Source organism: Cariama cristata, unplaced genomic scaffold, assembly GCF_000690535.1.
Source record: "Cariama cristata isolate BGI_N322 unplaced genomic scaffold, ASM69053v1 scaffold40474, whole genome shotgun sequence".
NCBI classification, from domain to species: Eukaryota; Metazoa; Chordata; class Aves; order Cariamiformes; family Cariamidae; genus Cariama; species Cariama cristata.
Window position 1 is genome coordinate 59,407 of NW_009615438.1, and position 25,082 is coordinate 84,488.

Genomic DNA, 25,082 nt, shown 5'->3' on the forward strand with positions numbered 1-25,082 from the left:
TGTCCTGAACACTCTTCTTAAATCCACAGAACCTGCTGCCTTCAAGGAGAAGCTAGAGCCAGCCCATCTGGTAAAGAAAGGTGGATATGCTGAGCTGACCTGTGAAGTCACTGGTACTCCTGAGATTAAAATCACGTGGTTCAAGGATGATAGAGAGTTAAAAGAGAGTGACAAATACAGGATGTCTTTTGCAAAATCCTTGGCAATACTCCATGTTAAAGAGGTTGAGACTGGAGACAGTGGGGAATACATTTGCGAGGCCAAAAATGATGCTGGAAGAGATATTTGCAGTAGCATTGTTACAATCAAAGGTGTGTGTGACATCCAGCCACATAGTTTGTCTCTTTAAACTCAGTGCAGTATACAGGCTTCAAAAGTATGATTTATACAAACTGCACTCTCTCTTTTGCACTGTAGAGTCACCTTATTTTAGCAAGGAGTTTCAATCCATGGAAGTCTTGAAGGATTCTGATGTGGTTTTGGAGTGCGAGGTGCTTGGCACACCTCCCTTTGAAGTGTTTTGGGTGAAAGATGACAAACCCGTGCGGAGCAGTAAGAAGCACAGAATAAGCATTGAAAAATCTTTGGTTAGCCTCCACGTTTTCAGGTTTGATGCTTCTGATGTTGGCGAGTATCAGTGTAGAGTAACAAACGATGTTGGGAGCTGCCTCTGCAGTTCGGAAGTCACACTGAAAGGTTAGTGCAAGGTGCAGAACTCCACTAGCATGCTCTTATCACAGTGTGGTTTCCATGCCACACTGTCATGCACCAGACCTATACTTACATAGCCACTTTCTTCCTGCCAGAGCCCCCACAGTTCTTGAAGAGGATAGAAAACATTAGTTCCCTTCGAGGAGGCACGGTTGTGTTTCAGGCTGCTATTAAAGGCTCCTTGCCCATCACTGTGTCCTGGCTGAAAGACAATGATGAGGTGATTGAAGACAACAATATCAAAATGACCTTTGTGAACAATGTTGCCACTCTTCTGGTGAGGTCTATTGAACTGAAACATGATGGGAAATATTTCTGTCAGGCTAAAAATGAGGCGGGAATTCAGAGGTGTTCTGCTCTGCTGACTGTCAAAGGTGGGTCCTACCTTGTGGGCTTGCAGTGATCTCAGACGGTTCTCTTGTGATTTTTATAGATGCCCTTAACACTCTGTCTCCTTGTTTACAACAGAACCTGCTACAATCGTGGACAAGGCCGTGTCAATAGATGTGACTGAGGGAGACCCAGCAACTTTGCAGTGTAAATTTTCAGGAACGAAACATATTACAGCCAAATGGTTCAAAGATGGCAAGGAACTAACGTTAGGCCCAAAATATAAGATCAGTGTTACAGATACTGTCTCAGTTCTAAAGGTGCTTTATGCAGAAAAGAAAGATAGTGGGGAATACGTTTTTGAAGTTCACAATGACGTTGGGAGCAGTAGCTGTTCTGCCAGCATTAATGTCCTAGGTGTGTATGGGCTCTCTTTTATCATTGTTTTTACATACGAAATCTTTTCTTCTCAGCTGACATCTACCACAATCAAGGTTGAATTTCATACTGTGTCTTTTTACTCTGTCTTGGATAGATCTCATTATACCACCTAAATTCACCAAAAAGCTCAAGAAAATGGACAGCATTAAGGGGTCTTTTGTCCACCTGGAGTGTATAGTATCTGGTTCACATCCTATAAGTATCCAGTGGTACAAGGATGGCCAAGAAATAACAGCAAGCGAAAAGCACAAATACTCTTTCCATGATAATACTGCATTTCTGGAAATCAATAAACTGGAAGGCACAGACAGTGGCTCTTACACCTGTGAAGCAACAAATAAGGCAGGAAGCAACCAATGCAGTGGGTTCTTAACAGTCAAAGGTTTGAGCTCCTTCTTTGTCTTGTGTTAGGTATCTCATTCATAATTTTGGAATTCCTCTGTCTCAGAGTAATCCTCTTTCTTCCTTGTTATATGTTATAGAACCACCATATTTTGTGGAAAAACCCCAGTCCCAAGAGGTTGTGCCCAATGCTAGGGTTCAGTTCAAAGCACTGGTGAAAGGCTCTACTCCTCTGCAGATAAAGTGGTTTAAAGACAGCCAGGAGCTCCTCTCTGGAGCCAATCGATCTGTCTGGAAGGACGATACATCTAGTGTACTGGAGCTCTTCTCAGCTAGGACATCTGACTCTGGGAACTACACTTGCCAGATAAGCAATGATGTGGGGACTGCAACTTGCAAAGCAGCGTTGTTTGTAAAAGGTGTGCAACCCAATGTTCTTCTCATGTTTGTGGTTCTGATTTTTCTGTGCAATTTATGGGAAGAGGGTAGGAAACCCTTGTATTTCTTTGAGCCACCTTGAATATTATAAAGCTTCACCTTTTCTGTCCATCTTCTAGAGCCCCCCAGATTTATTCAGATGCCAACTTCTGTAGTAGCTTTGCGTGAAGGACAGTCCACTACTTTCGAGTGCCAGGTAGTAGGCACACCAGAGATCCACGTCACATGGTACCTGGATGGGAATGAAGTGACTGACCAAGATAAGTACGGCATCTGCTTCGTAGATGGTTTAGCCACTTTGAAAATCACTCAAGCCAGCGTGTCGGATAGTGGGATTTATGTTTGTGAAGCCCACAATGATGCAGGTAGTGAGAGCTGCAGCGTCGAGCTGAAAGTAAAAGGTTGGTTTTGAACATCTTGTCATCATCCAGCTATGCCACATAGCTGGGATGATGTAGTAGGGGAGACTTCTCCCCTTAAAACTATACAAGGTTACTGCTACTTTCCTCTCATTCCTTTTTGTAGAGCCTCCAACATTTGTTCGGGAGTTGAGTCCCACTGAAGTAGTGAAGGGTTTGGAGGCCACACTCGAGTGTGAGGTGATTGGTACTCCTCCATTTGAGGTGAAGTGGCTGAAGAATAATAAAGAGATGTTCAGCAGCAAGAAATATGCCATCTCCACCAAAGAATCGGTATTTACTCTTAATGTGACCAACTGTGATGTCTCAGATGTTGGTGAATATCAGTGTATTATATCAAATGAAGGTGGGAGCTGTTCTTGCAGTACAAGACTCAGCTTGAAAGGTCAGTCCTCTAGGAAGCATACCCCAGACATTACATCCTCTAGCCAAACTGTAGTGTCTCGGATGACTTTATATGATCTCTCTTTCCCCTCTTCCCTTTCCATGACTTCTCTTCCAAACAACAAACAAAACCTGACACTACAGAACCGCCATCCTTCGTCAAGAAGCTGGAGAACGTCACTAGCATTTTGAAAGGTACTGCATTCTTCCAGTGCGTTGTAGCAGGTGCTCAACCCTTATCTGTGTCATGGATAAAAGATGAGAAGATACTAGAAGATGATGAGCACCACCATATTACCTTTGAGAACAGCGTGGCCACACTGAAACTTACCAATGTTGACCTCAGCCACAGAGGGAGATACACCTGCCAAGCAAAAAACGAGTCTGGCGTGGAGAAGTGTTTTGCTTTGCTTTTTGTACAAGGTGTGTACAAGGTGTGACCCTTCAAGCTCATCCTTGATGAGTACTTGGAAAGTCAGTCCCTCATCTGTGTAGCTAACTGCCTTTTTTATACACTTTGTACCTCAGAGCCTGCACAGATCATAGAAAAAGCTAAATCACTTAAAGTCACTGAAAGAGATCCTGTGACTTTGGAGTGTATTGTGGCTGGGACACCAGAGCTCCGAATAAGATGGTACAAAGACGGCAAACAACTCCTGCCCAGTAGATACTACACAATGAGCTTTGAAAACAATGTGGCCAGTTTCAGGATTGAACCTGTATCAAAGGAGGATAGTGGTACCTACAGTTTTAAGGTTGAAAATGACTTTGGAAGTAGCACCTGTGAAGCTGTTCTGTCTGTGCTAGGTTTGTATTGTCATTTGGCAAATTTGCCAATCCAGCATGGGAGGGAATGAAAAAATAATAATCTCTGTTTGTGAAAGATAGGCAAGAAGGTAACCAGTGTGTTTTTGCCATTTTTTTTTTTTTTTTGTTGGGCAGATCAATCAATTCCTCCTGCATTTATCAAAAAGCTAACCAAAAAGGATACTGTTTTGGGATCTTCTATCCAAATGGAGTGTAAAGTCTCTGGGTCACTCCCCATTACTGCAAAATGGTTTAAGGATGGAAAAGAGATAACTGACAGTGCAAAATATAGAAGCCTATGCCATGAGAACACTATGACACTCGAAATTGCTAATCTAGAGCTGGCAGACAGTGCAAATTACACATGCAGTGTCTCTAATGTTGCTGGGAACGATTCTTGCAGTGCTGTCCTGACTGTGAAAGGTTTGAAACTCTTTTACTATTTCTTATTTGTGATAGATGCTGGGAAAAGACCTTAAATCTTATGCCAACATAACACTCTTATACCTCTTAATATTAATGCTGAAAACTTGGTCTTCATGCTTACCTCACTAATTTTCTTCATTCTTAGACATGTCTGATGTAACTGCGTATTTCTTTTTCTTAAAAACTGCAGAGCCACCAAGCTTCTTAGTAAAACCTGAAAGCCAGCAAGCCATCCCAGATTCCACAGTGGAGTTTAAGGCCACACTAAAAGGAACACCACCTTTTACAGTAAAGTGGTTCAAAGAAGACTTAGAACTTGTATCTGGTCCGACTTGTTTCATTGGGATTGAAGGGTCAATTGGGTTCTTAACCCTCTATTCAGTGGATACTTCTAGGAGTGGGTGCTACACTTGCCATGTTTCAAATGACGTTGGCAGTGACTCTTGCACTACAACATTGATGGTAACAGGTGTGCACTCTTTCTTGTTGTGTTGCAGTCTTTTCATGTATTTCTTTTCTCTCCTTTTTGCCAAGCCCACCTCAGTGATCTTTGACACACTGCCAGTGAATTCCCTACCCTGTGTTTGCAACCTACAGTTGTTTGGCTCTTTTCCCTCCTCTTTTCTTTCCAGTATTAATTCAGACCTTCCTGATCCCATTTTTCTGTTTTTTTTTTTTAGAACCACCCAAGTTTGCTAAGAAGCTAGAGGTGGCAAAAGTAGTTAAGCAGGGTGACTCGGCCCGGCTTGAGTGCAAAGTAAGTGGATCTCCAGAGATGAAAGTAATGTGGTTCAGAAATGACCATGAAATTGTTGCCAGTGAAAAATTCCGGACATCATTCATTGACTCTGTGGCTGTGCTTGAAATGAATCATCTCAGTACTGATGAGAGCGGTGATTACATCTGTGAAGCTCACAACCCCGCCGGCAAGGCCAGCTGTAGCACCAAAGTCACAGTGAAAGGTTAGCTGTCCTCTTGTTCTCTGACTACATCCTATTTTTCCCTGGTGGTTTTATCCCTTGGAAATCCACAGGCATATGAGATAATTTCTTATTTCAGGACTGCCTTTTTCTTCTTGTCATGTTTGTTTCTTGATGCCCCCTCACCCCCTCTGCCTGCACCTGAACAAGAGAAATTTTGTTCTTAATGCAGATGAGTCCTAAGCTAGGTCTTCCCCAGTTCAATGATTGTCAGCGTCCAGGATAGATCATAGTGGGAATTGCTATGTCAAGGAGCTGAAATATGAAGAAAAAGAACAGACTCAAACTGATCAGTGTCAGTTTTAGACCCTGTATTTGAGACTACTACCAGCTGAATAAGACCTGTACCTTCTCTGCCAAGGATTACCCCTCTGTTTACATTTTCTACAGAGGATCTAAGAGCTCTGAATGCTCACCTGCCTGCAAGATAATTTCATAATGTGCCCAGAAAATGAGGAAAGTCCTTGCCCATTCTGTTAATTTTCTCAGCAGTCTCGTTGTCTAGAAGCTGATATTGGTAAACTGTTTCTTGGTCAAATAGCTCCAGACTCCTTTCTAAAAGTGTTCCTTTCTTCCCTTGTTAGAACCTCCTGTCTTTAGCAGGAAGCCCTCTCCAGTAGACATGCTCAAAGGCACTGAGGTTAGCCTGGAATGTGAGATTTCAGGAACACCACCATTTGACGTTACCTGGTACAAAGACAGGAGACAAATCCGCAGTAGTAAGAAGTATAAGGTTACAGCCAAAAGCTACCATACAAGCGTTCGCATTCTTAATGTTGAAGCTGCAGATGTTGGTGAATATCAGTGCAAAGCACAGAACGACGTAGGAAGCGACACTTGTTTTTGCACTGTGAAGCTGAAAGGTAAAGTATTGGCACACATGCCTTCTGCAGTGCTCCCAATGGCACCACATTACTCTTCTTTACGTAGACACTGTGAGTATTTACTATAACTGCATATTTCTTCTTCAGAACCACCAAAATTCTTGACTAAAATAAACAGCGTAACTGTTGTGGTTGGTGAACCGGTAGAGTTACAAGCAAGAGTGGAGGGCTCCCAGCCAATATCTGTGCAGTGGCTTAAAGACAAAGAGGAAATTATTAGAGAAAGTGAAAACACGAAGATCACATTTATGGGAAATATTGCAACTTTACAACTTGTGCGCACAGAGACAAGCAATGCTGGAAAATACATCTGTCAGATCAGAAATGATGCTGGAAGTCGCGAGTGCATGGCTACCTTAACTGTTCTAGGTTAGTAAAAAGCACAAGTTCATAAAAGATTTTCTTTTTAAGTTAGGAACTTGGCTATTTAGTGTCAGCTGTATACTTTGCTTATGAACTTGCGTTCAAAATAATCAAAACAGAGAATCCTTGTGTCCTCAACAAGCAGTGGTGAGGTTCCTTATTTCTGGTTGTCCAGGGACAGGGATGAAAGGAAGCACAGACCTCTACACTGTGATGGGATCCAGTTGACTGGATTTCTAAGTGATGTCTTCTGCCCATGCCTGCTTGGAGAGGGACAGACAGTTGCGTTTTTCTCCTAGGAGTTTAAAAATATTTTTACTTCATTTTGGAGAGCATCTGAAATCTCCAGTTTAGGGTAGAATACAGAGTAGAAAAAACAGAACTGAAAAAATTCCCCAGCCCAACAAACCGAGATATTCTTAATGTCAAATGCGTAAGCTCCATCTTATAGTGCTATAATACTTATAGCTAGTACTGATCAAATCCTCTTTTCATCATGCATGCTACCCATCTCTCCTTCCAGAGCCTGCAGTCATTGTGGAGAAAGCAGAGCCAATGAGAGTTACTATAGGAGACGCTTGTACTTTGGAGTGCAAAGTGGCAGGCACACCAGAGCTTTCCACTGGGTGGTTCAAGGATGGCAAAGAGCTGACCAGCAGCCAAAAATACAGAATTACTTTCCTCAATAAAGTATCTACACTTAAAATTATGGATGCAGAAAAGGAAGATGGTGGATTGTACACTTTTGCAGTGCAGAACGACGTGGGGAAAAGCAGTTGCACAGCATCTGTTGATGTTTTAGGTTGGTTGGGTAGCTTGTCTTCTATCTTTTACAAAATCTTTTGTTCGGTCATGTTCTCTTTCCTTGCTTCAATTCTTTCCCTCCTTTTCTCTCTAACCATGGATTTATGATGTTTTCTTACGCAGATCGAATCATTCCTCCTTCTTTCACAAGAAAACTAAAGGAAACCCCTTGTGTCCTGGGTTCCTCAGCATTGCTGGAATGCAAAGTGTCGGGTTCACCTCCTATTTCTGTTGCCTGGTTCCGAAATGGACTTAAGTTAGTCAGTGATGAAAAACATCAAATCTCCTTTACAGATAACCTATGTATTTTAGAAGTGAATTCACTGAGCAACTCAGATACTGGAACTTACACCTGCAAAGCTACCAACGTAGCTGGTTCAGATGAATGCAGTGCTGTATTGACTGTACAAGGTCAGTATATGATGGTCAGGAAGCTCTCTGAGCTATTCTATCTTTCTCTCTTGAAACTGCCTATGGTCATTTGTAAATATACTTGGGGAAAATTATTGACTGGAAAATAAAGATTTTGTTCTTTATCTTCAGCAGGTATGCGGAAATGCCAGGGTTATGCTGTAGCAACCTGTCTTATCTCTATTTTTCTCTTATGTGTTTAGAACCACCTTCTTTTGAGAGGATACCAGAACCTCTGGATGTCTTGCCAGGCACAAGCATCACTTTTACATGTGTTATCAGAGGAACCCCTCCTTTTAAGGTGAACTGGTTTAGAGGGGCCAATGAACTTGTGCCAGGGGACAAATGCAATATCTACTTGGAGGACTCTGTTGTGGAGCTTGAGTTATTTGACGTAACTCCTCTCCAAAGCGGAGAGTACACTTGTCTAGTGACTAATGATGCTGGCAGGGCAAATTGTACAACACACCTTACAGTAAAAGGTTTGTAAAGATGGTGTCTCTCTATTTACCTTAAAATATTTTTTTCCTTCCACCCATTTGTACTGTTGCGTTCAACAATTATGACTTCTTACCCTTCATTAGAGCCGGCTGTCTTTGTGAAGAAACTGAGTGATCAGTATGTGGAGCCTGGCAAGCCCATCATCCTGGAGGGCACTTACACAGGCAGCCTGCCCATCTCTGTGACATGGAAGAAGAATGGCCACACCATCACTCAATCTCAGAAGTGTAGCATCACCACCACAGAGAAGTCCTGCATCCTGGAAATACTTGACAGCACCAAAGAAGATGCAGGAGAATACACTTGTCATGTTGAAAATGAGGCAGGAAGAGATATTTGTGAGGCCGTAGTCTCTACCCTAGGTGTGTGCTCCCTTTGCTTCTTTTGCTTGCCTGTTCTTTCAAGCATATGCTTTCAAAGGCCTGGCACTATAATAAGCCTCTCTAATTGATTCTCCTTTTTTTTAGAACCTCCCTATTTTGTTACACACTTGGAACCTCTTGAGGTATCAGTTGGGGATTATACAACATTGCAATGTCGAGTTGCTGGAACACCAGAAATCACTGTGTCTTGGTACAAAGGTGATACAAAACTCAGGTCTACTCCTGAGTACAAAGTGTTCTTTAAAGACAACATTGCTACACTGATTTTCAACAAAGTGGTTAGCAATGACAGTGGAGAATATATCTGCAAGGCAGAAAACAGTGTAGGAACTACATCTACAAAGGCTCTCTTAACAGTTCAAGGTGATTATTTTATATTAGCTTGCTAGAAATTCCTTTTCTCTTGCAAAACTATGAAAAATTGCTTCCTGGGACATATTTATCCTTTACTTGCTTTCTTCTAGAGCGCAAACGACCACCTTCCTTTGCAAGAAAATTAAAGGACATCGAGCACCCTGTTGGTTTACCCCTTAAATTTATGTGTCGGCTCAACGGCTCAGAACCCATTACCGTGACTTGGCATAAAGATGGTGTGCTGCTAAGCGATGACCACAATGTGCACACATCCTTTGTAGATAATGTTGCAGTGCTGCAACTGGTGCGAACTGAGATGAATCATACGGGGCAGTACTCCTGCACAGCCACCAATGCTGTGGGCACTGCCACCTCAAGTGCTAGGCTCACAGTGGCAGGTGTGTTGGCTTACAAAACTTCTGTCTGGATCACAGGCTCCCCCTTCCCATTTCATGCATGTGATGGTATCTGTGTGTTGGATTAGCTTTTTCATGAGGTATGATGATTACACAGTTTTCTTGTGTTTCTAGAACCCAAGCAAGCACCTGTCTTTGATACTAAACCAGAATCTATTGATGTGCCTTTTGGAGAAAGTGCTGACTTTGAATGCCATGTTACTGGTGCCCAGCCAATACACATCACCTGGTCCAAGGATGGTCGGGAGATCCGAACTGGAGGAAACTTCAATATTACATTTATAGCCAACACAGCTCACCTTCGAGTGCTCAGAGTGGGTAAAGGAGACTCTGGCCAATATACTTGCCAAGCTAGTAATGAAGCTGGGAAAGACTTTTGCTCAGCCCAACTCAGCGTCAAAGGTATTAAGATGAAGTCACCTTTGTTTATGTATTTTATTTTTCTTGTGTAAAAAGACCTCTTTGTTACTGAGTCGCATCTTCCACCCTTTGCAGTTTGGAAATATATAGAACGTAACTTTCCAGAAAACAGACATATACCATGTGTTGACCTTCTCCTCTCATACTGCATGGCAGTAGAAGACTTGTGTGCCTGCAAAATCTCCAAGGGGAAAGGTCCCCTTGTGAAGCTGTTTATATGGAGAGCTGCCCTCACTCTGCTTTTACTTTGTTGTTAGTGCTTAAACTACAGTCACAGTGGTATTCACTCATAGCAATTACTATAAGGAAAACGGTGATACGATAAATACAACTAATGTGTATTTGTAGGCCACCATTGGTGACTTTCAGCTTTACTAAAGATTTCAACTGGAGTTCCAAATTGCTGATTTAATCTAGACTATGAATCACTCAAGTTTTTCATGCAGAAATATGCTTTAAAGATGTGTAAGCAAGTGAAACTATCCCTACCGTGTTTCTGCTGCTCCTGGGGGTGAAGGCCTTGTCAAATCTTTCATGCTGGCCTGGGGATACTTTCGCCCCTCAAAGGTAACAGCAAAATTTTCCTTGCATGGAGCAATCATCCTTCATGTGTTTTTTACAGCTCCAGCTGTCTGACGCAGCAGGCTCCAGAGTCAGCAGAACATAGTTGTAGTTGTTATCTTTGCCTTCTTTTCTCCATCTTGCATCTTTGATAGGAACCTCTGGTTGGGGATACAACCAACTGCTGTAGCAAGCTTACTTTGTTGTGCCCCAATACTCTTGTGCTCCCCATAACTCTTGCTCAGCATTGTAGATTTCACATGGCAAACAGATATCCTGTCACTGTCTATTTATTCTGTTCTGCAGAACCTCCCAAGTTCATCAAGAAGCCTGAGGCTTTGCGGTTCGTGAAGCAGGGGGACACAGTTCAACTTGAATGTAAAATCAGTGGCACACCAGAGATCAGAACCGTGTGGTACAAAAATGATCAGGCACTCCAGGCGAGCAACAGGGTCCACATGTCCTTTGTAGACTCCGTGGCGATGCTAACCATCTTGGGTGCCAACACTGAAGATGCCGGCGATTACATATGTGAAGCCCATAACTCTGCTGGCACAGCCAGCTGCAGCGCTTCAGTCTCAGTGAAAGGTTAGCAGCGTGGCTCACACACCACCAGAATCCCTGGCTTCCAGGCCCAGTCCCAGCTGCATATCCCACTGGACAGGGAGCTGCTGCTATGGCAGCTGATGGCTGCTGGGCCAGTGTCTCTCCAGCTGCTCTCACATTCAAATGCTGCTGTGTTTAAGCAGCAGAGACCAGGCAGGAAATAGCAGTGGGTGTTCAGCACTGTGCAGCCATTCCCTTGTCTCCCCATTTAAGTCAACTGCAAGCTGAGTAAGGCAAGCTTGTCAGATCACAAGGGAAGCATGAACTAGATGGAACACTAGCTGTGGTGAGGGAGCTGAGCATACTTTGCAGCCATCCCTCTGCCTCCTCTTTATACACAGTGATCCTGGCAGGAATGAAATTTGAGACGGAAGAGGAGGCTGTGTTGCTGAGCCTCACTGATGGTAACTTTGATGACTGGAAAGAGGCGGGGAAAGCTGGAATGTGGTCCTGGAGAGAGGGGAAAGTGGCGTTTGGGGAGGGGCACTCAGCACTAACTCCAAACAGGTGCAGAAGTGTCACATTTTCTGCCCTTGGGTCTATGAGTGCTGGGAGAGCTTGCTGGGAGATGCCAGGTGCTCAGCATTTCTTAGAGGTTAGGCCACATATTTGGAAGCTAAATATGGGTTCACAAGAGTAAGTGTAGGCCCCCTTCTTGGATGTGTTGCTTCCTGCTACTGTGCAGAAACCCACCCAGGGAAGCAGGCTCACACATTATGATGTGATTCTTTTTTTATAGAACCACCTGTTTTTAGCAAGGTGCCAAGCCCTGTGGACACACTTAAAGGCTCAGATGTTATCCTCCAGTGTGAGATAGCAGGGACTCCACCCTTCGAGGTGGCTTGGTTCAAGGACCGGAGGCAGGTCAGGAGCAGCAAGAAGTTCAAGGTGACAGCAAAGCACTCCATTGCCAGTCTTCATATTCTCAATCTGGAATCTCAGGATACTGGAGAATATCAATGCAAAGCTATGAATGAGGTGGGAAGCGACACTTGTACCTGCCCGGTGAAATTCAAAGGTTTGTATGCTAAAGGATCAATGGCATCACTGCCCTTTTTTCTTGATCTCCTGGCTGTTCCTTTTCTGAGCAGGCATGCATGATTAACCCTCCTCTGCCTCCTTGTTTTTGCCATCAGAACCCCCACGCTTCACCAAGAAGCTGAGTGACACTGCAATCTTCGTCGGAGAGCCAACAGCCCTGCAGGCAGTGGTGGAAGGATCCCCACCAATTTCTGTTGTCTGGCTCAAGGACAAGGGTGAAGTTATTAGGGAGAGTGAAAATGTCCAAATGTGGTTTATGGACAACATTGCAACTCTTGAGCTTGCCAGTGCAGAGGGAGCTGATGTTGGGAAGTACATCTGCCAGATCAAAAATGATGCTGGCATGCGGGAGTGCTCTGCCTTTTTACAAGTCCTAGGTGGGTATAACCTACCTCAGAGGTACTATATCTTACAGCTTGCACAATCACCTCTACCAGCCTTTGTTTTCTGCTTATATCCTGTGCTCGCTGGTTTGTGGGTAGATTTCTTGGTGACACACTGACCCCTCCCTTCCTATTTCAGAACCGGCAGTCATCCTAGAGAAGACTGAGCCAATCACAGTAATGGCTGGCAATCCTTTTACCTTGGAGTGCAAAGTAGGAGGAACACCTGAACTTATCACCAAGTGGTACAAAGACGGCAGAGAACTAAGGAACGACCGCAAATACCAAATCACCTTTTCTAACAACATATCCACTTTAAAAGTCTTTTCTGCAGACAGGGGAGACAGGGGCTTGTATACTTTTGAGGTGCACAATGAGGTGGGAGACAGCAGCTGCACTGCTTCAGTTGATGTTTCAGGTCAGGTCTATGTCTTTGTTGTTCACACTTGTCTTTCTTTAAAGGAATCTTTTTTCCCCCCTTTTCTTTCCTCTGAAAAAAACCCAACACTTTTCTTCCTGTTCTTCTGCTCTATCCTACTTAGATCGTCTTGTTCCTCCTTCATTCTCAAGAAAACTAAAGGAAACAAATGGGGTGCTGGGATCCTCGGTGCTTCTGGAATGCAAAGTGTCTGGCACATCCCCCATATCTGTGGCCTGGTTTCAGGATGGGAATGAGATTGTTAGTGGAGAAAAATATGAAATCTCATTCTTAGATAACGTTTGTGCTTTGAAGCTGAATGCCCTGGATGTCACAGATACAGGGCCATATACTTGTGTGGCAGCCAATGTGGCTGGATCTGATGAATGCAGCGCCTTCTTGACTGTACAAGGTCAGTGGAAGGATACTACAGCCCCTTCAACAAAATTCTTCTTCCCTCTTCTCTTCTTTTCCTCTGGTTTCCCATGGTTTCTTTTTCATGTTTTTTTGTGTGTGTGTTTTCTCCCTCTTTCTCTCTTTTTTTTTTTAAACCCAAATCTGCTCCAGTTTTCTCCTTCCACAGAGATTCTCCTATTAACATCTTTCTCCCTCTTCACTTCTTTGCATGTTCCTTAGAACCACCTTCTTTTGTGAAGACACCTGACCCCCAGGAAGTTTTGCCTGGATCAACTGTGACGTTCACCAGCTACATCAAGGGCAGTACTCCCTTCAAAGTGACCTGGTTCCGAGGCATCAGGGAGCTGGTGCCAGACAGCAACTGCTCCATTGCTCTGGATGAGTCTGTGACACAGCTGCAGCTGTACAATGTGGAGCCAGGCCACAGCGGGGACTATGCCTGCGTGGTCACAAATGATGCTGGTAGTGCCTCATGCACAACCCAACTCTTTGTGAAAGGTGTGTTTGTGTGTGTGCATGTACACACGGGTATCTCCCTTCATAGTCTGCCTGCAGCCCTGCCACGTCTGTCCCTCTCACTATTGATCTGTGCCTTCCCACAGAGCCTGCAGTCTTTGTGAAGAAATTAAGTGATTTCAGTGTGGAGCAGGGGAAGTCCATTGTGCTGGAAAGCAGCTACATAGGCACCCCTCCCATCTCTGTCACCTGGAAAAGAAATGGCATGCCCATTGCTCAGTCTCCACGTTGCAGTGTTACAACTACTGACAAATCTGGCATTCTTGAAATATTCAACAGCACCAAGAGTGATGAAGGCGAATACACCTGTGAGGTGGCAAATGAGGCGGGTGGGGATGTTTGCCACAGCCTTGTATCCATCTTAGGTACGCATGACCCCTGATTCCCCTAAGGTACCCCAGTGATGCTCTGCCTCTGCTCACCATGCTCTCTCCTTCCCTAGAACCACCCTATTTTGTCACTCACCTGGACCGTGTGGAGGTGAAGGTTGGCGAGCCCTTGATCTTAAAATGCCAGATTGGTGGTGCACCAGAAATCAAGGTGTCCTGGTACAAAGATGACACCAAGCTCAGATCAACACAGGCTTACAAAATGCATTTCAAGAATAATGTGGCAACTCTGGCATTCTCCACCGTGGAGGATAGTGACATTGGAGAATATATATGCAAAGCCGAAAACAGCGTTGGCTTCGCTACCTCCACAGCTTTGCTTGTTGTTAAAGGTGATGGGCCAAGGGCCACTATTTCCTGGGGTAGTTTTAAGGAACTCTTTGTAGTCTGTAGAACGGGGTTCTTATTAATTTCAGAATTAATTAATTCTAGATTGACAGGGTGGCTTCCTACTTATAGTGGTGATTATTATTGTTTTGCAGAACGTCAAGTTCCCCCTACATTCACCAGGAAACTGAAAGATATTCAGGAAGCGGTTGGTGCCCCAGTGACATTCGATTGCCGCATAAATGGCTCAGAGCCTATCCAGGTGTCTTGGTATAAGGATGGGGTTCTCTTAAGCGACAGTGATAACATGCAATCAGCCTTTTTAAATAATGTTGCAACTCTCCAGATCTTGCAAACCAGTATGGCTTACTGTGGCCAATATACTTGCTCAGCTCAAAATGCTCTGGGGACTGCATCTTCCAGCGCCAAACTTCTCCTCACAGGTTTGTAGCTCACACTTAAACAAAGATCTTTTGTACGGCTTTGGTCTTTTATTTCTTCACTCTTTTTCCCACTCTACCCATTGTATGGTGGCCAGGGAGTAGGGGCATGGCACGGTGAGGCGTGTGATGAGGAGGGCTTGGTGGTGAGCTCTGCCATGCTTTCCTCTTTGCAGAACATCTACAACCTCCCTTCTTTGACATGAAGCCAGTATCTATTGATGTGGCGATAGGGGAAAGTGCAGCCTTCAAGTGCCACGTGACTGGCTCATCTCCCATGAGGATTACTTGGACCAGAGACAACAGAGAGATCCGCCCAGGTGGCAACTACAAGATGACACTGGTGGAAAACATGGCCAGCTTGACGGTCCTAAAAGTCAGTAAAGGGGACGCTGGACTCTACACGTGTACTGCCAGCAACAGTGTTGGAAAGGATGTGTGCGCAGCTCAGTTGGCTGTACAAGGTATTGCTGTGAGCTTTAGTGTTCATGAGGATTTCTTTGCAAGGCAGACACCTAGAAAACAAAGCCCTGAATGCAAACATGTGTGAGACTAACAACCTTTACAAGAGGCTACAGTGAGATGTCTTATTTCATTTAAATATTATCGTAATCCTTAAATACTTATCCATCTTTCTTCTGTTCTGGTGTAGTGCATGATTTGCCTTATCCAAGGGCTTCTTCCATTGAAATGTTAACTCTGACTTAGTACCCTGTTGCGCCTTTATGAAAGGCTCTGTTGACCAGCAAAATCTGTTTTCCTTAAAGCCTTTCTCCAGCAGTGACATTCATTAAGTTGTCCAGGGGAGGGAAAGATAACTGAGAGAAACTCAGTTCACTTATGAGACTTAAATGTATTTTTACTGGGTGTGCAGCTCCTGCACATAATTTTACTCTTTCACAGACTGAAAACATTGGAAACTGCTGTTCTAGACAGTAAAATTGGAGGATCTGAGGGCAGACTTGGTGACAAATATCCATTCCACCAACACTTCACTTCTCCACACAGTGTGTGGATCTTATACATTTCAATGATCTAAATTTATGACTAGATCAAACTGCTTTGGTACAAGTGACCCTTGTATATTAGTGTAATTTCCTCAATGTAGGTGGGAACATTGGATTTATTTATAGCTGTTCTGGATATCTCATTCTTAGCATTTATATAAAAGAATGAATGTAAAATACACTACTTAAATTATGCATGAGTTCAAAGGTCCCTGTTGGTTTAGTGCTTCCTTTTCCCCCCCCTCTGTATGAACTGGGGGGGGGAGAAAAAAAAAAAGAAAAAAAAATTTGAAGAGTAAATACTATGACTCTTACTCTCTAAGACAAATAACACAGGAAGCTGAACTACCACTACCAAGATTTTGTAATAATTGCTTGTCAAATGTATTAGATATATCTAGAGTATATTCTGTCCATAGGGATTTTTCTTGGTGGATGTGAGAAGAGTGTGGCAGGCAGAATTACCTGTGGATTCAGTGGAAGCAGGGATGCTGTTATTATGTTACTTGACTTATAAAAAGAATTGAAAGGTTGTGGCAAGAAATCTAACCTCTTTAAAAGAGTTAAAGCTTGTTTCTACCAGAATCACAATTCTGTTAATTATTAATGATAAAATTACTAATAGGTTTATTTGACCAACGTTACCATTCATAAAATAATCCCAAATGACCTTATTTATTTTCTCACTCTTCAACTCTTTATTCATAAAATCCTGATTTTTTCCCCAGGATTATTATTTTCTTTTTTGATCCTGAACCTACACTTGCACTCACTACAGTTCCCCAGGGCTGTAAAATCAATGATGTTCATTGTTTGTCAGCCAGTTTCTATAGAACTTATGTGCATTGACTTGTATGTATTTAATTTGAGCAGATGCTGTCTCACTTCTATGACACACAGCCTATTGTTTATAGAATTAAGATTTTTTTGTTCAACTGACCTTGAAAATCTCCCAGGTTTTTATTAACTATCCCACTTTAACATCTAATGTTCCCAATCTGTAGTATTAACAATTGCTTTAGGTTCTAAAAACTGTTTTACATTCTAAGTATATACCTTACTAACTTGTATATCCTCATTTTTGGAAAGGAATGGAATTAGAGTGTGACTACTCAGCAACTGCTAGTATGCAGAAAGATAATCAACTCTTTGTCAAAGTGAAATATGATACTAAATTACTAAGTTTACAAGAGCCCTTGTGTTAACAAGCCATAATTTCTGTTTTTAGAAACTCTAAGGAAGTTTTGTTGCTAACAACATAGGAAGTTCTGCAAATGTCCCTCAGGTTGAAGTAACCCACAATAAAACAGATATTCTTCCTACACTTCACAGACAGATGCACACAGAGGCACTTCATCCTGTTTTCTAGTGAGATTCGTTTGTTGTGCCCACATTACCACCTCTTGGTTTTACCAGTTATATCTTTGATCTAATGAGCATTCAGTCTTGTGATTCTGAATCATCCGTACAGTACTTTTGATGAAAAGTGTCAACCTCCACTCCTTTCTCTCCTTACAGAACAAAATGTAACCATCCGGTTTACTTTTCAGCCACAGGACCTTATCACCAATTCTGTAATACCAGCCTTCTCATCATGTTTCCCCGCCATCTCGTAATTCTTCCCAGCATGATTATTTTGAACCTCTTTTCTTTGCTACCTAAGCTCCTTGTCTTTTATTCCTTATATGCACCTTTATGTTTGGCTTTGCAATAAATGTGTGAAGGGTTACAATGCAGATACATTTTTTGACTATATCAATTGTTAATGACGTATTAAGATATAAAGCAGTTGCTATAATGCTCAGCATAAATGCTCTTAATAATATTTCTTGTCTGAACAGTTTAGATTCTTGCATTTCCATCAGGCATTTTGATTGCATTGATTGTATTGCAAGAGGATATTACTTAAAGAAAACCACACATCAGCTGATCTGCACTGAATACATAGAAGGATAAATAGAGCGGGACAATAAAATAAGGATAAACTAACTGAAATGCAGACAGATAACTTGTTTGCTTCCTAATCTAGGTTTTGGACCAACTTGAAATAATAATAAAAAAATTCCATAGCAATTGCAAAATTAGAATGTTTGCATAAGTCCCCAAAGTTTACATTTTCTTTACATATTTCCCTGCTTATTCAAAGAATCAGTGCAGTTTAAAACACCATCTCCCCTTTTTCGCTTTCCAGAACCACCAAGGTTTATTAAGAAACTGGACTCCTCAAGACTTGTGAAACAGCATGATTCCACTAAGTATGAATGCAAAATAGGTGGATCTCCTGAAATCAAAGTCACCTGGTACAAAGGTGAAACTGAGATCCATCCCAGTGAAAAATACAGGATGTCTTTTGTGGATTCGGTGGCAGTCATTGAAATGCACAACCTCAATGTTGAAGACAGCGGTGACTACACTTGTGAAGCTCAGAATCCAGCGGGTAGTGCAAGCACCAGTACCTCACTGAAAGTAAAAGGTCAGAACCCCAGTTCTTTCCTTACCTTTCTATCTGTATGAGCCCTCCTTTGTGGAAAAGCAGTTAAATCCCACTTTCTTTAGTCAGATAGGCCAAAACCTGCCTGAATAGATGGCGCATCTCTTACCTGTTTGTTATGTTTTGGGAGATCTTTCTTATTTATGGTTTGTCTTTGCTGTTCAGCGTCAGAAAGACTTCTTGAATAGTCTATCCTCTTTAATCTCCTTTGCTCAAATAACACAAACTTTAACCTCTTTTCTTTTTCAGCACCCCCCATTTTTACCAAGAAGCCCCATCCTGTTCAGACCTTGAAAGGGTCTGATATTCACCTGGAATGTGAGCTTCAGGGCACTCCTCCATTCCAGATTTCATGGTATAAAGACAAACGAGAAATTCGGAGCAGCAAGAAGTATAAGATCATGTCCGAGAACTACCTAGCTAGTATTCACATTCTCAGTGTGGATACTGCAGACGTCGGTGAATATCACTGTAAAGCTGTAAATGATGTGGGAAGTGACTCCTGTATTGGCTCTGTAACACTAAGGGGTTTGTATTGGCACCTTCTTGGCATTTCATTGTTCTTGTCATTCTCCTCCTACTTTTCCGCTCCTGGCATGTTTTTTTACTGTTAAATATCTTCTCTTAAATAGCACCACCAACCTTTGTGAAGAAGCTGAGTGATCTCACTGTCGTGGTTGGGGAGTCGATTGAACTGCAGGCTGCAGTAGAAGGATCACAGCCCATTTCTGTTCTGTGGTTAAAAGACAAAGGGGAAATCATTACAGAAAGTGATAATCTTTGGATCTCCTATTCAGAAAACATTGCAACTATGCGGATTGGAAATGCAGAACCAGCCAATGCTGGGAAATACATTTGTCAGATAAAAAATGATGCTGGAGTTCAGGAATGCTTTGCCACGCTGACAGTGCTAGGTTGGTAGCACGGGATAAAAAACACAATGTCTTTTAAGATGCTTTAAAATTTCAATTTTTATGATACCAATAACTATTGCACTGTTGTTTTTAAAAATTTTATGACTTGCATCTCATTGCAGAACCTGCAGTCATTGTAGAGAAGCCAAGCCCAGTCAAAGTTACAGCTGGAGACTCTTGTACTCTGGAATGCACAGTAGATGGCACACCAGAGCTTACTGCTCGGTGGTTTAAGGATGGGAATGAACTGTCCACTGACCATAAATATAAAATCAGTTTCTTCAACAAAGTATCTGGGCTTAAGATCCTCAATGCAAGACTAGAAGACAGTGGAGAATATACTTTTGAGGTGAAAAACAGTGTTGGTAAAAGCAGCTGCACAGCTTCAGTGCAAGTTTCAGGTTAGTTGACTACATTTTCTGAGTCACATTTGATCCTATGGTTCCTTTACAAAGCCTTCAGATAGCAAATGGTTTCTCATGACTGGCAGCCTGGGAGACCCATTGCTTGTATAATCTTAGGAGTACTCAGCATGCCACTTTGACAGACATCAAGAATAGATGCCTACCTAACCTCTGAGGGGCAGGAGCTGTTGAAAGGGATTGATTTCTTCAGCTTTAATCTACATCTCTTCTCGGACAACTGGTGCAGTATTGTTGCTTGTGAAAAAGAACTGCAAAAATAAAAAGTGTCCCTCAAAAACTGTCAATGAAAGTTCCAGCATATCCTTAACCATTGACTAGATAATTTTTCACATTTTCACAATTTTTCAATTAGATGTGTAGGGGCAGATTGCTAAAGCAGATATATCAAAAGAAAGTTAACTGATTTTATTATGCATGGGGAACTTCCTGCATTTTACCTCCTATATGGTAATTTTGGTTATTTTTTTTTAAACAAATGCAGATCGTATTATACCTCCTTCTTTCACAAGAAAACTGAAAGAAACATATGGTCAACTGGGTTCTTCTGCTGTACTGGAGTGCAAAGTTTATGGGTCACCACCTATTCTGGTTTCCTGGTTTCACGATGGACAGGAGATTACCAGTGGAGACAAGTATCAGGCTACCCTTACAGACAATACTTGTTCTCTGAAAGTGAACGAACTTCAGGACTCTGATATGGGAACTTATTTGTGCACAGCTACTAATGTGGCTGGATCTGATGAATGCAGCGCATTTTTGAATGTGAGAGGTCAGTATCAATAAGAAACCAGAGTCAAAGGGCACAAATTTATTTTCAAAACCAATTTATTCTTTGCTTTGTGACATATTTCTGATTACTATGCTCTTCATCAGAAGTTCAAATGTACTTCTTCTCTGTCTATTTTATTTGTATGCTTAGAACCACCGTCTTTTGTGAAGAAACCTGAACCACTGAACGTTTTATCTGGGGCAAACATAACCTTTACCAGTATCATAAAAGGCTCCTCTCCATTGGAAGTTAAATGGTTTAGAGGTAGTGTTGAGCTAGTACCAGGACATAGGTGCAGTATCACCTTGCAAGATTCAATTGCGGAACTGGAACTGTTTGATGTACAACCACTTCAGAGTGGAGACTACACCTGCCAAGTCTCTAATGAGGCAGGGAAGATTTCTTGCACAACGCATCTTTTTGTCAAAGGTTTGTCCAGACTACTCTTTCTTATGCTTCTAAAAATGATCTCTTGGCTTTATTTAATTTGTTTTCTTTCCATTGCTCATTGTAGAACCAGCCAAATTTGTGAAGAAGGTGAATGATTTAAGTATAGAGAAAGGGAAAAATTTAATCTTGGAATGCACATATACGGGTACTCCACCAATTTCAGTGACATGGAAGAAAAATGGAGTGAAAATAACGCACTCTGAAAAGTGTAGCATCACCACTACAGAAACATCTGCCATACTGGAAATCCCTAGTAGCAAACTAGAAGATCAGGGGCAATATTCTTGTCATATTGAAAATGATTCTGGACAAGATAATTGTCATGGTGCAATCACAATTCTAGGTGCGTCGAGCTGCCATCACTTGATCAAGTTTTATTTGAACTACTAGTGGTCATTGTGCAATACCTTTTTATGCTAATGGTGTGTGTTTGTTCTTCAGAACCACCTTACTTCATTACACCCTTGGAGCCAGTGCAAGTGACTGTTGGAGATTCTGCATCCTTACAGTGCCAGGTTGCTGGAACACCAGAAATGATTGTATCGTGGTATAAGGGCGATACAAAGCTGAGAGGAACTGCTACTGTGAAAATGCACTTTAAGAACCAAGTTGCCACTCTGGTTTTCAGCCAGGTAGACAGTAGTGACAGTGGGGAGTACATCTGCAAAGTAGAAAACACTGTCGGGGAAGCTGCTTCATCATCTTTGCTGACAGTTCAAGGTGAATATTTGATTTTTAAAAAATAGGAAAATGGCCTAGTTTTCTGAAGTATGCTTTGCTATTTTGAAAAACAAAGATTACCTTTTCCTTTACTGTTTCTTGATTTGTAAGATACACTGTGGCACTGTCTTCTATTAACAAAGGCCTACCAGTAAAGCTAAAAAAAATATGTCTCTTACTGGCCACAGCTCTTCTGTGGGAATACAAGCTTCTGTATCTTCCTTCCCCATTGAGGATATTGCTTTGATTGGTTCTACCATTAGCAGTCCTGAGGGTTAAATAGGCTCACTGCGTGTAACTGAGGGCAGAATGGTTATATATTTTCCTGCAACCGTATGCACAGTGCTCTTTTCACATCAGATTCCAAATAAATGCTATGCTGAATAACATTTTCAATTGGAAGTTATGAGCAAAAATGCAGCCTACTCTGCAGTATATTATGCTGTGATTATTGGTGAGTAGAGCAATAGGTGCATATCTTCTGATAGCCTTCACTGTACAACAACTATTTTCTTACAGAGCGTAAACTTCCTCCTTCTTTTACAAGAAAATTAAGAGATGTTCACGAAACTGTTGGCTTACCAGTTACGTTCGATTGTGGCATTGCTGGTTCAGAACCTATTGAAGTATCTTGGTTTAAAGATGGTGTACGTGTAAAAGAAGACTACAATGTTCACACATCCTTCATAGATAATGTAGCAACTCTCCAGATTTTGAAGACAGATAAGAGCCTTACTGGGCAATATACCTGCACAGCTACCAATGCGATTGGAACTACTTCTTCTAGTGGCAGGCTTGTCCTTACAGGTCAGTGGGCTGTGAAATATTTAGTAGAAATATCTTAAAATTCACTTTTATTTTATATATGGATTTAATATTGTACAAATAATATTTATTTCATGGAGGTTTAAAGGAAGTTGAGATTTTAAAGTTATACTTTTTTATTTCTTTTACTCTTCAGAAGGGAAGACTCCTCCATTCTTTGACATCCCAGTTACACCTGTGGATGGTATTATTGGAGAAAGTGCTGACTTTGAATGTCACGTTTCTGGAACTCAGCCTATTAGAATCACTTGGGCAAAAGATAACCAAGAGATTAGAACAGGAAGAAACTACCAGATCAGTTATGTAGACAACACAGCCCACTTGACCATCTTGAGAGTTGATAGGGGAGACTCTGGAAAGTATACATGCTATGCCAGCAATGAAGTTGGAAAGGACTCTTGCACAGCTCAGCTGACTGTTAAAGGTACTGAATACAAAATACATTGTGTTTACATTTTTCTTCCTTTAATTTTAAAGGAAATTAGTCTTAATGCTGCAAGATAAGTTTGAGAAAAACTTTTGAGATATGGTTTAAAAGTACCTATCTGGAGATACCCATGGATCTCTGAAGAGAATTGGGAGGGTCACTAACAACAACGGGAGGAGAAATGAAATATTTTCTTCAGCCCGGTTTCTTTATAGGCTTTGGCCTATTTCCTTTTCAAGAATTTGACAAAAATCTTTGTTTTTTTAAATGAAGCTTAACTTAAATCAGTGTAAGAGGATTTTTTTTCAAATAGGAAAATCAACTATGACAGTTACTGTAAGAGCACGATATCTGCTGTTTGTCTTGGCATAGTTTCACTTTAAAAAATCCTATTTGAATGAGAACAAATACCAATTCCTCAATGTTCAAATTTTTCTTGAAACATTTTTCACTTCAGATTTGACTCATAGAATTTGAATAATATGTTCTTTTTTTACAGAACGAAAAACTCCACCAACTTTTACTAAGAAACTGTCTGAAGCAGTAGAAGAAACAGAAGGGAATGAACTTAAACTTGAGGGCCGTGTTTCTGGCTCTCAACCTTTGACTGTTGCTTGGTATAAAAACAATCAGGAAGTTCATTCAAGCCCTCACTGTGAAATATCTTTCAAAAACAATACCTTACTTTTACATATAAAGAGCTTAGAGCAGTCAGATGCTGGTTTATATACCTGTAAAGTGTCCAATGAAGCAGGAAGCGTGTTGTGTACATCTTCTGTTGTTATCAGAGGTTAGCTGAAGTCTTATTTTTCTTTGCTTCTTACTTTTCTTTGTTGTACGTTAGCCGCAAATATACAGCTTCTATCTCGTGAGCTGGTTTTACTTGCCTTAACAGCAGTTATTTGTCCTGAGATGGACAAGATAAAACTGAGTTAAACCACTAAACCAAGGAATTATTTTAATTTTGTGATTGAAATAAAACAGTATTTTTCAGGGGGGACTGCTTTACTTTTTCTCTGTTTGTTATGACTGATCTGAAGTGAACATTGAAATCTTCATGTGACATTTCTGTGAATTTTTAATCATTCTCTATTTGTGGAATAACAGTTTTTCTGTGCAATTACATCTAAGCTTGGGCAACAGTGTGTTGTGGCAGCATGGCACTTCATCGTGATATTTTGCAGGAGATTGCATATTTGTTTCTTTAAAGGTGCTTATATGGTATTGCAGCCTAATAGAAATGCTTTAGTTCTTATACTATTTTTTACATGTGAATGTCCTTGCTGCATGGAGAAAAGGTACTTCTTGCACGTTTGCATAGAAAACATACTCTCTTGATATTTATTCCATTTTCTAAAACTATGGTTGACATTCTCAGACCTCTGTTTATCCTCCTTCATTCCTTGCCATTATGTTCTTAAGAATCACATGTATCTCTTTTCCTCTTACATTCTGAATTATACTTTCCTTCCTTGAGTATTCACTCAAGCATTTTCATATTCCAGAACCTAAAAAGCCACCAGTTTTTGACCAGCCTCTTCAGCCAGCAGCAGCAGAGGAAGGCGATATCCTACAGCTCAGCTGCCATGTCCAAGGATCGCAGCCAATCCAGATTCAGTGGCTGAAGGCAGGGAGAGAAATAAGAGCTTCAGACAGATGCAACTTCAGCTTTGCTAATGGAGTAGCTTTTCTGGAACTTGCTGCAGTTACCAAATCAGATTCAGGAGAATATGTATGCAAAGCTTCAAATGTAGCTGGCACCGACACTTGCAAATCTAAAGTGACAGTTAAAGGTACAGTAACATGGAGCAAATCAAGACATATGATGGAAATTTAAGACAAAATTCCATCCTACTTTTTCTTCTGTGGAGCAATAATGTTAATGATCTAATAACAAACAGTCAATATCTTTTAGTTCTTTGCAAAACTATACAATCTCGGAAAACAGTACATTTAACATTAACTTATATATAAATCATTATATAAACAGTGGGAGTGTCAAATCAATAGTATATTATTACCAAAAATATTAAGAATTTAGTTTCTAAATCAAAACACCAAATTTAAGAAAAATGCAAGCTAAATGAATGAAATTACTTGGGCATGCATGTTTCTGGGTGAAAAACTGGCTGACCGGCCGTG

The 25,082-nt window shown here is 41.5% G+C and overlaps 1 protein-coding gene across 1 annotated transcript in view; it reads left to right on the forward strand.

The window, feature by feature from the left end:
- Positions 1 to 24,733, forward strand: part of LOC104161377 (titin-like) — a gene marked incomplete at its 3' end in the record, with an annotated part of 82,597 nt that extends 57,864 nt beyond the window's left edge. The window contains exons 52-95 of the mRNA XM_009699791.1: positions 30 to 311; positions 418 to 696; positions 807 to 1,085; positions 1,180 to 1,458; positions 1,577 to 1,864; positions 1,965 to 2,243; positions 2,382 to 2,663; positions 2,788 to 3,066; positions 3,210 to 3,488; positions 3,594 to 3,872; positions 4,008 to 4,295; positions 4,489 to 4,767; positions 4,979 to 5,260; positions 5,863 to 6,141; positions 6,250 to 6,531; positions 7,049 to 7,327; positions 7,453 to 7,740; positions 7,944 to 8,222; positions 8,325 to 8,603; positions 8,709 to 8,987; positions 9,089 to 9,376; positions 9,509 to 9,796; positions 10,682 to 10,963; positions 11,721 to 11,999; positions 12,118 to 12,399; positions 12,545 to 12,823; positions 12,948 to 13,235; positions 13,460 to 13,738; positions 13,843 to 14,121; positions 14,199 to 14,477; positions 14,628 to 14,915; positions 15,089 to 15,376; positions 18,111 to 18,392; positions 18,660 to 18,938; positions 19,043 to 19,324; positions 19,447 to 19,725; positions 20,231 to 20,518; positions 20,669 to 20,947; positions 21,033 to 21,311; positions 21,410 to 21,688; positions 22,208 to 22,495; positions 22,650 to 22,937; positions 23,440 to 23,730; positions 24,446 to 24,733. Of these exons, the coding sequence (XP_009698093.1) occupies positions 30 to 311; positions 418 to 696; positions 807 to 1,085; positions 1,180 to 1,458; positions 1,577 to 1,864; positions 1,965 to 2,243; positions 2,382 to 2,663; positions 2,788 to 3,066; positions 3,210 to 3,488; positions 3,594 to 3,872; positions 4,008 to 4,295; positions 4,489 to 4,767; positions 4,979 to 5,260; positions 5,863 to 6,141; positions 6,250 to 6,531; positions 7,049 to 7,327; positions 7,453 to 7,740; positions 7,944 to 8,222; positions 8,325 to 8,603; positions 8,709 to 8,987; positions 9,089 to 9,376; positions 9,509 to 9,796; positions 10,682 to 10,963; positions 11,721 to 11,999; positions 12,118 to 12,399; positions 12,545 to 12,823; positions 12,948 to 13,235; positions 13,460 to 13,738; positions 13,843 to 14,121; positions 14,199 to 14,477; positions 14,628 to 14,915; positions 15,089 to 15,376; positions 18,111 to 18,392; positions 18,660 to 18,938; positions 19,043 to 19,324; positions 19,447 to 19,725; positions 20,231 to 20,518; positions 20,669 to 20,947; positions 21,033 to 21,311; positions 21,410 to 21,688; positions 22,208 to 22,495; positions 22,650 to 22,937; positions 23,440 to 23,730; positions 24,446 to 24,733 (12,420 nt within the window). The remainder of the gene's footprint in view (positions 1 to 29; positions 312 to 417; positions 697 to 806; positions 1,086 to 1,179; positions 1,459 to 1,576; positions 1,865 to 1,964; positions 2,244 to 2,381; positions 2,664 to 2,787; positions 3,067 to 3,209; positions 3,489 to 3,593; positions 3,873 to 4,007; positions 4,296 to 4,488; positions 4,768 to 4,978; positions 5,261 to 5,862; positions 6,142 to 6,249; positions 6,532 to 7,048; positions 7,328 to 7,452; positions 7,741 to 7,943; positions 8,223 to 8,324; positions 8,604 to 8,708; positions 8,988 to 9,088; positions 9,377 to 9,508; positions 9,797 to 10,681; positions 10,964 to 11,720; positions 12,000 to 12,117; positions 12,400 to 12,544; positions 12,824 to 12,947; positions 13,236 to 13,459; positions 13,739 to 13,842; positions 14,122 to 14,198; positions 14,478 to 14,627; positions 14,916 to 15,088; positions 15,377 to 18,110; positions 18,393 to 18,659; positions 18,939 to 19,042; positions 19,325 to 19,446; positions 19,726 to 20,230; positions 20,519 to 20,668; positions 20,948 to 21,032; positions 21,312 to 21,409; positions 21,689 to 22,207; positions 22,496 to 22,649; positions 22,938 to 23,439; positions 23,731 to 24,445) is intronic.
- Between the last annotated feature and the right edge of the window lie 349 nt (positions 24,734 to 25,082).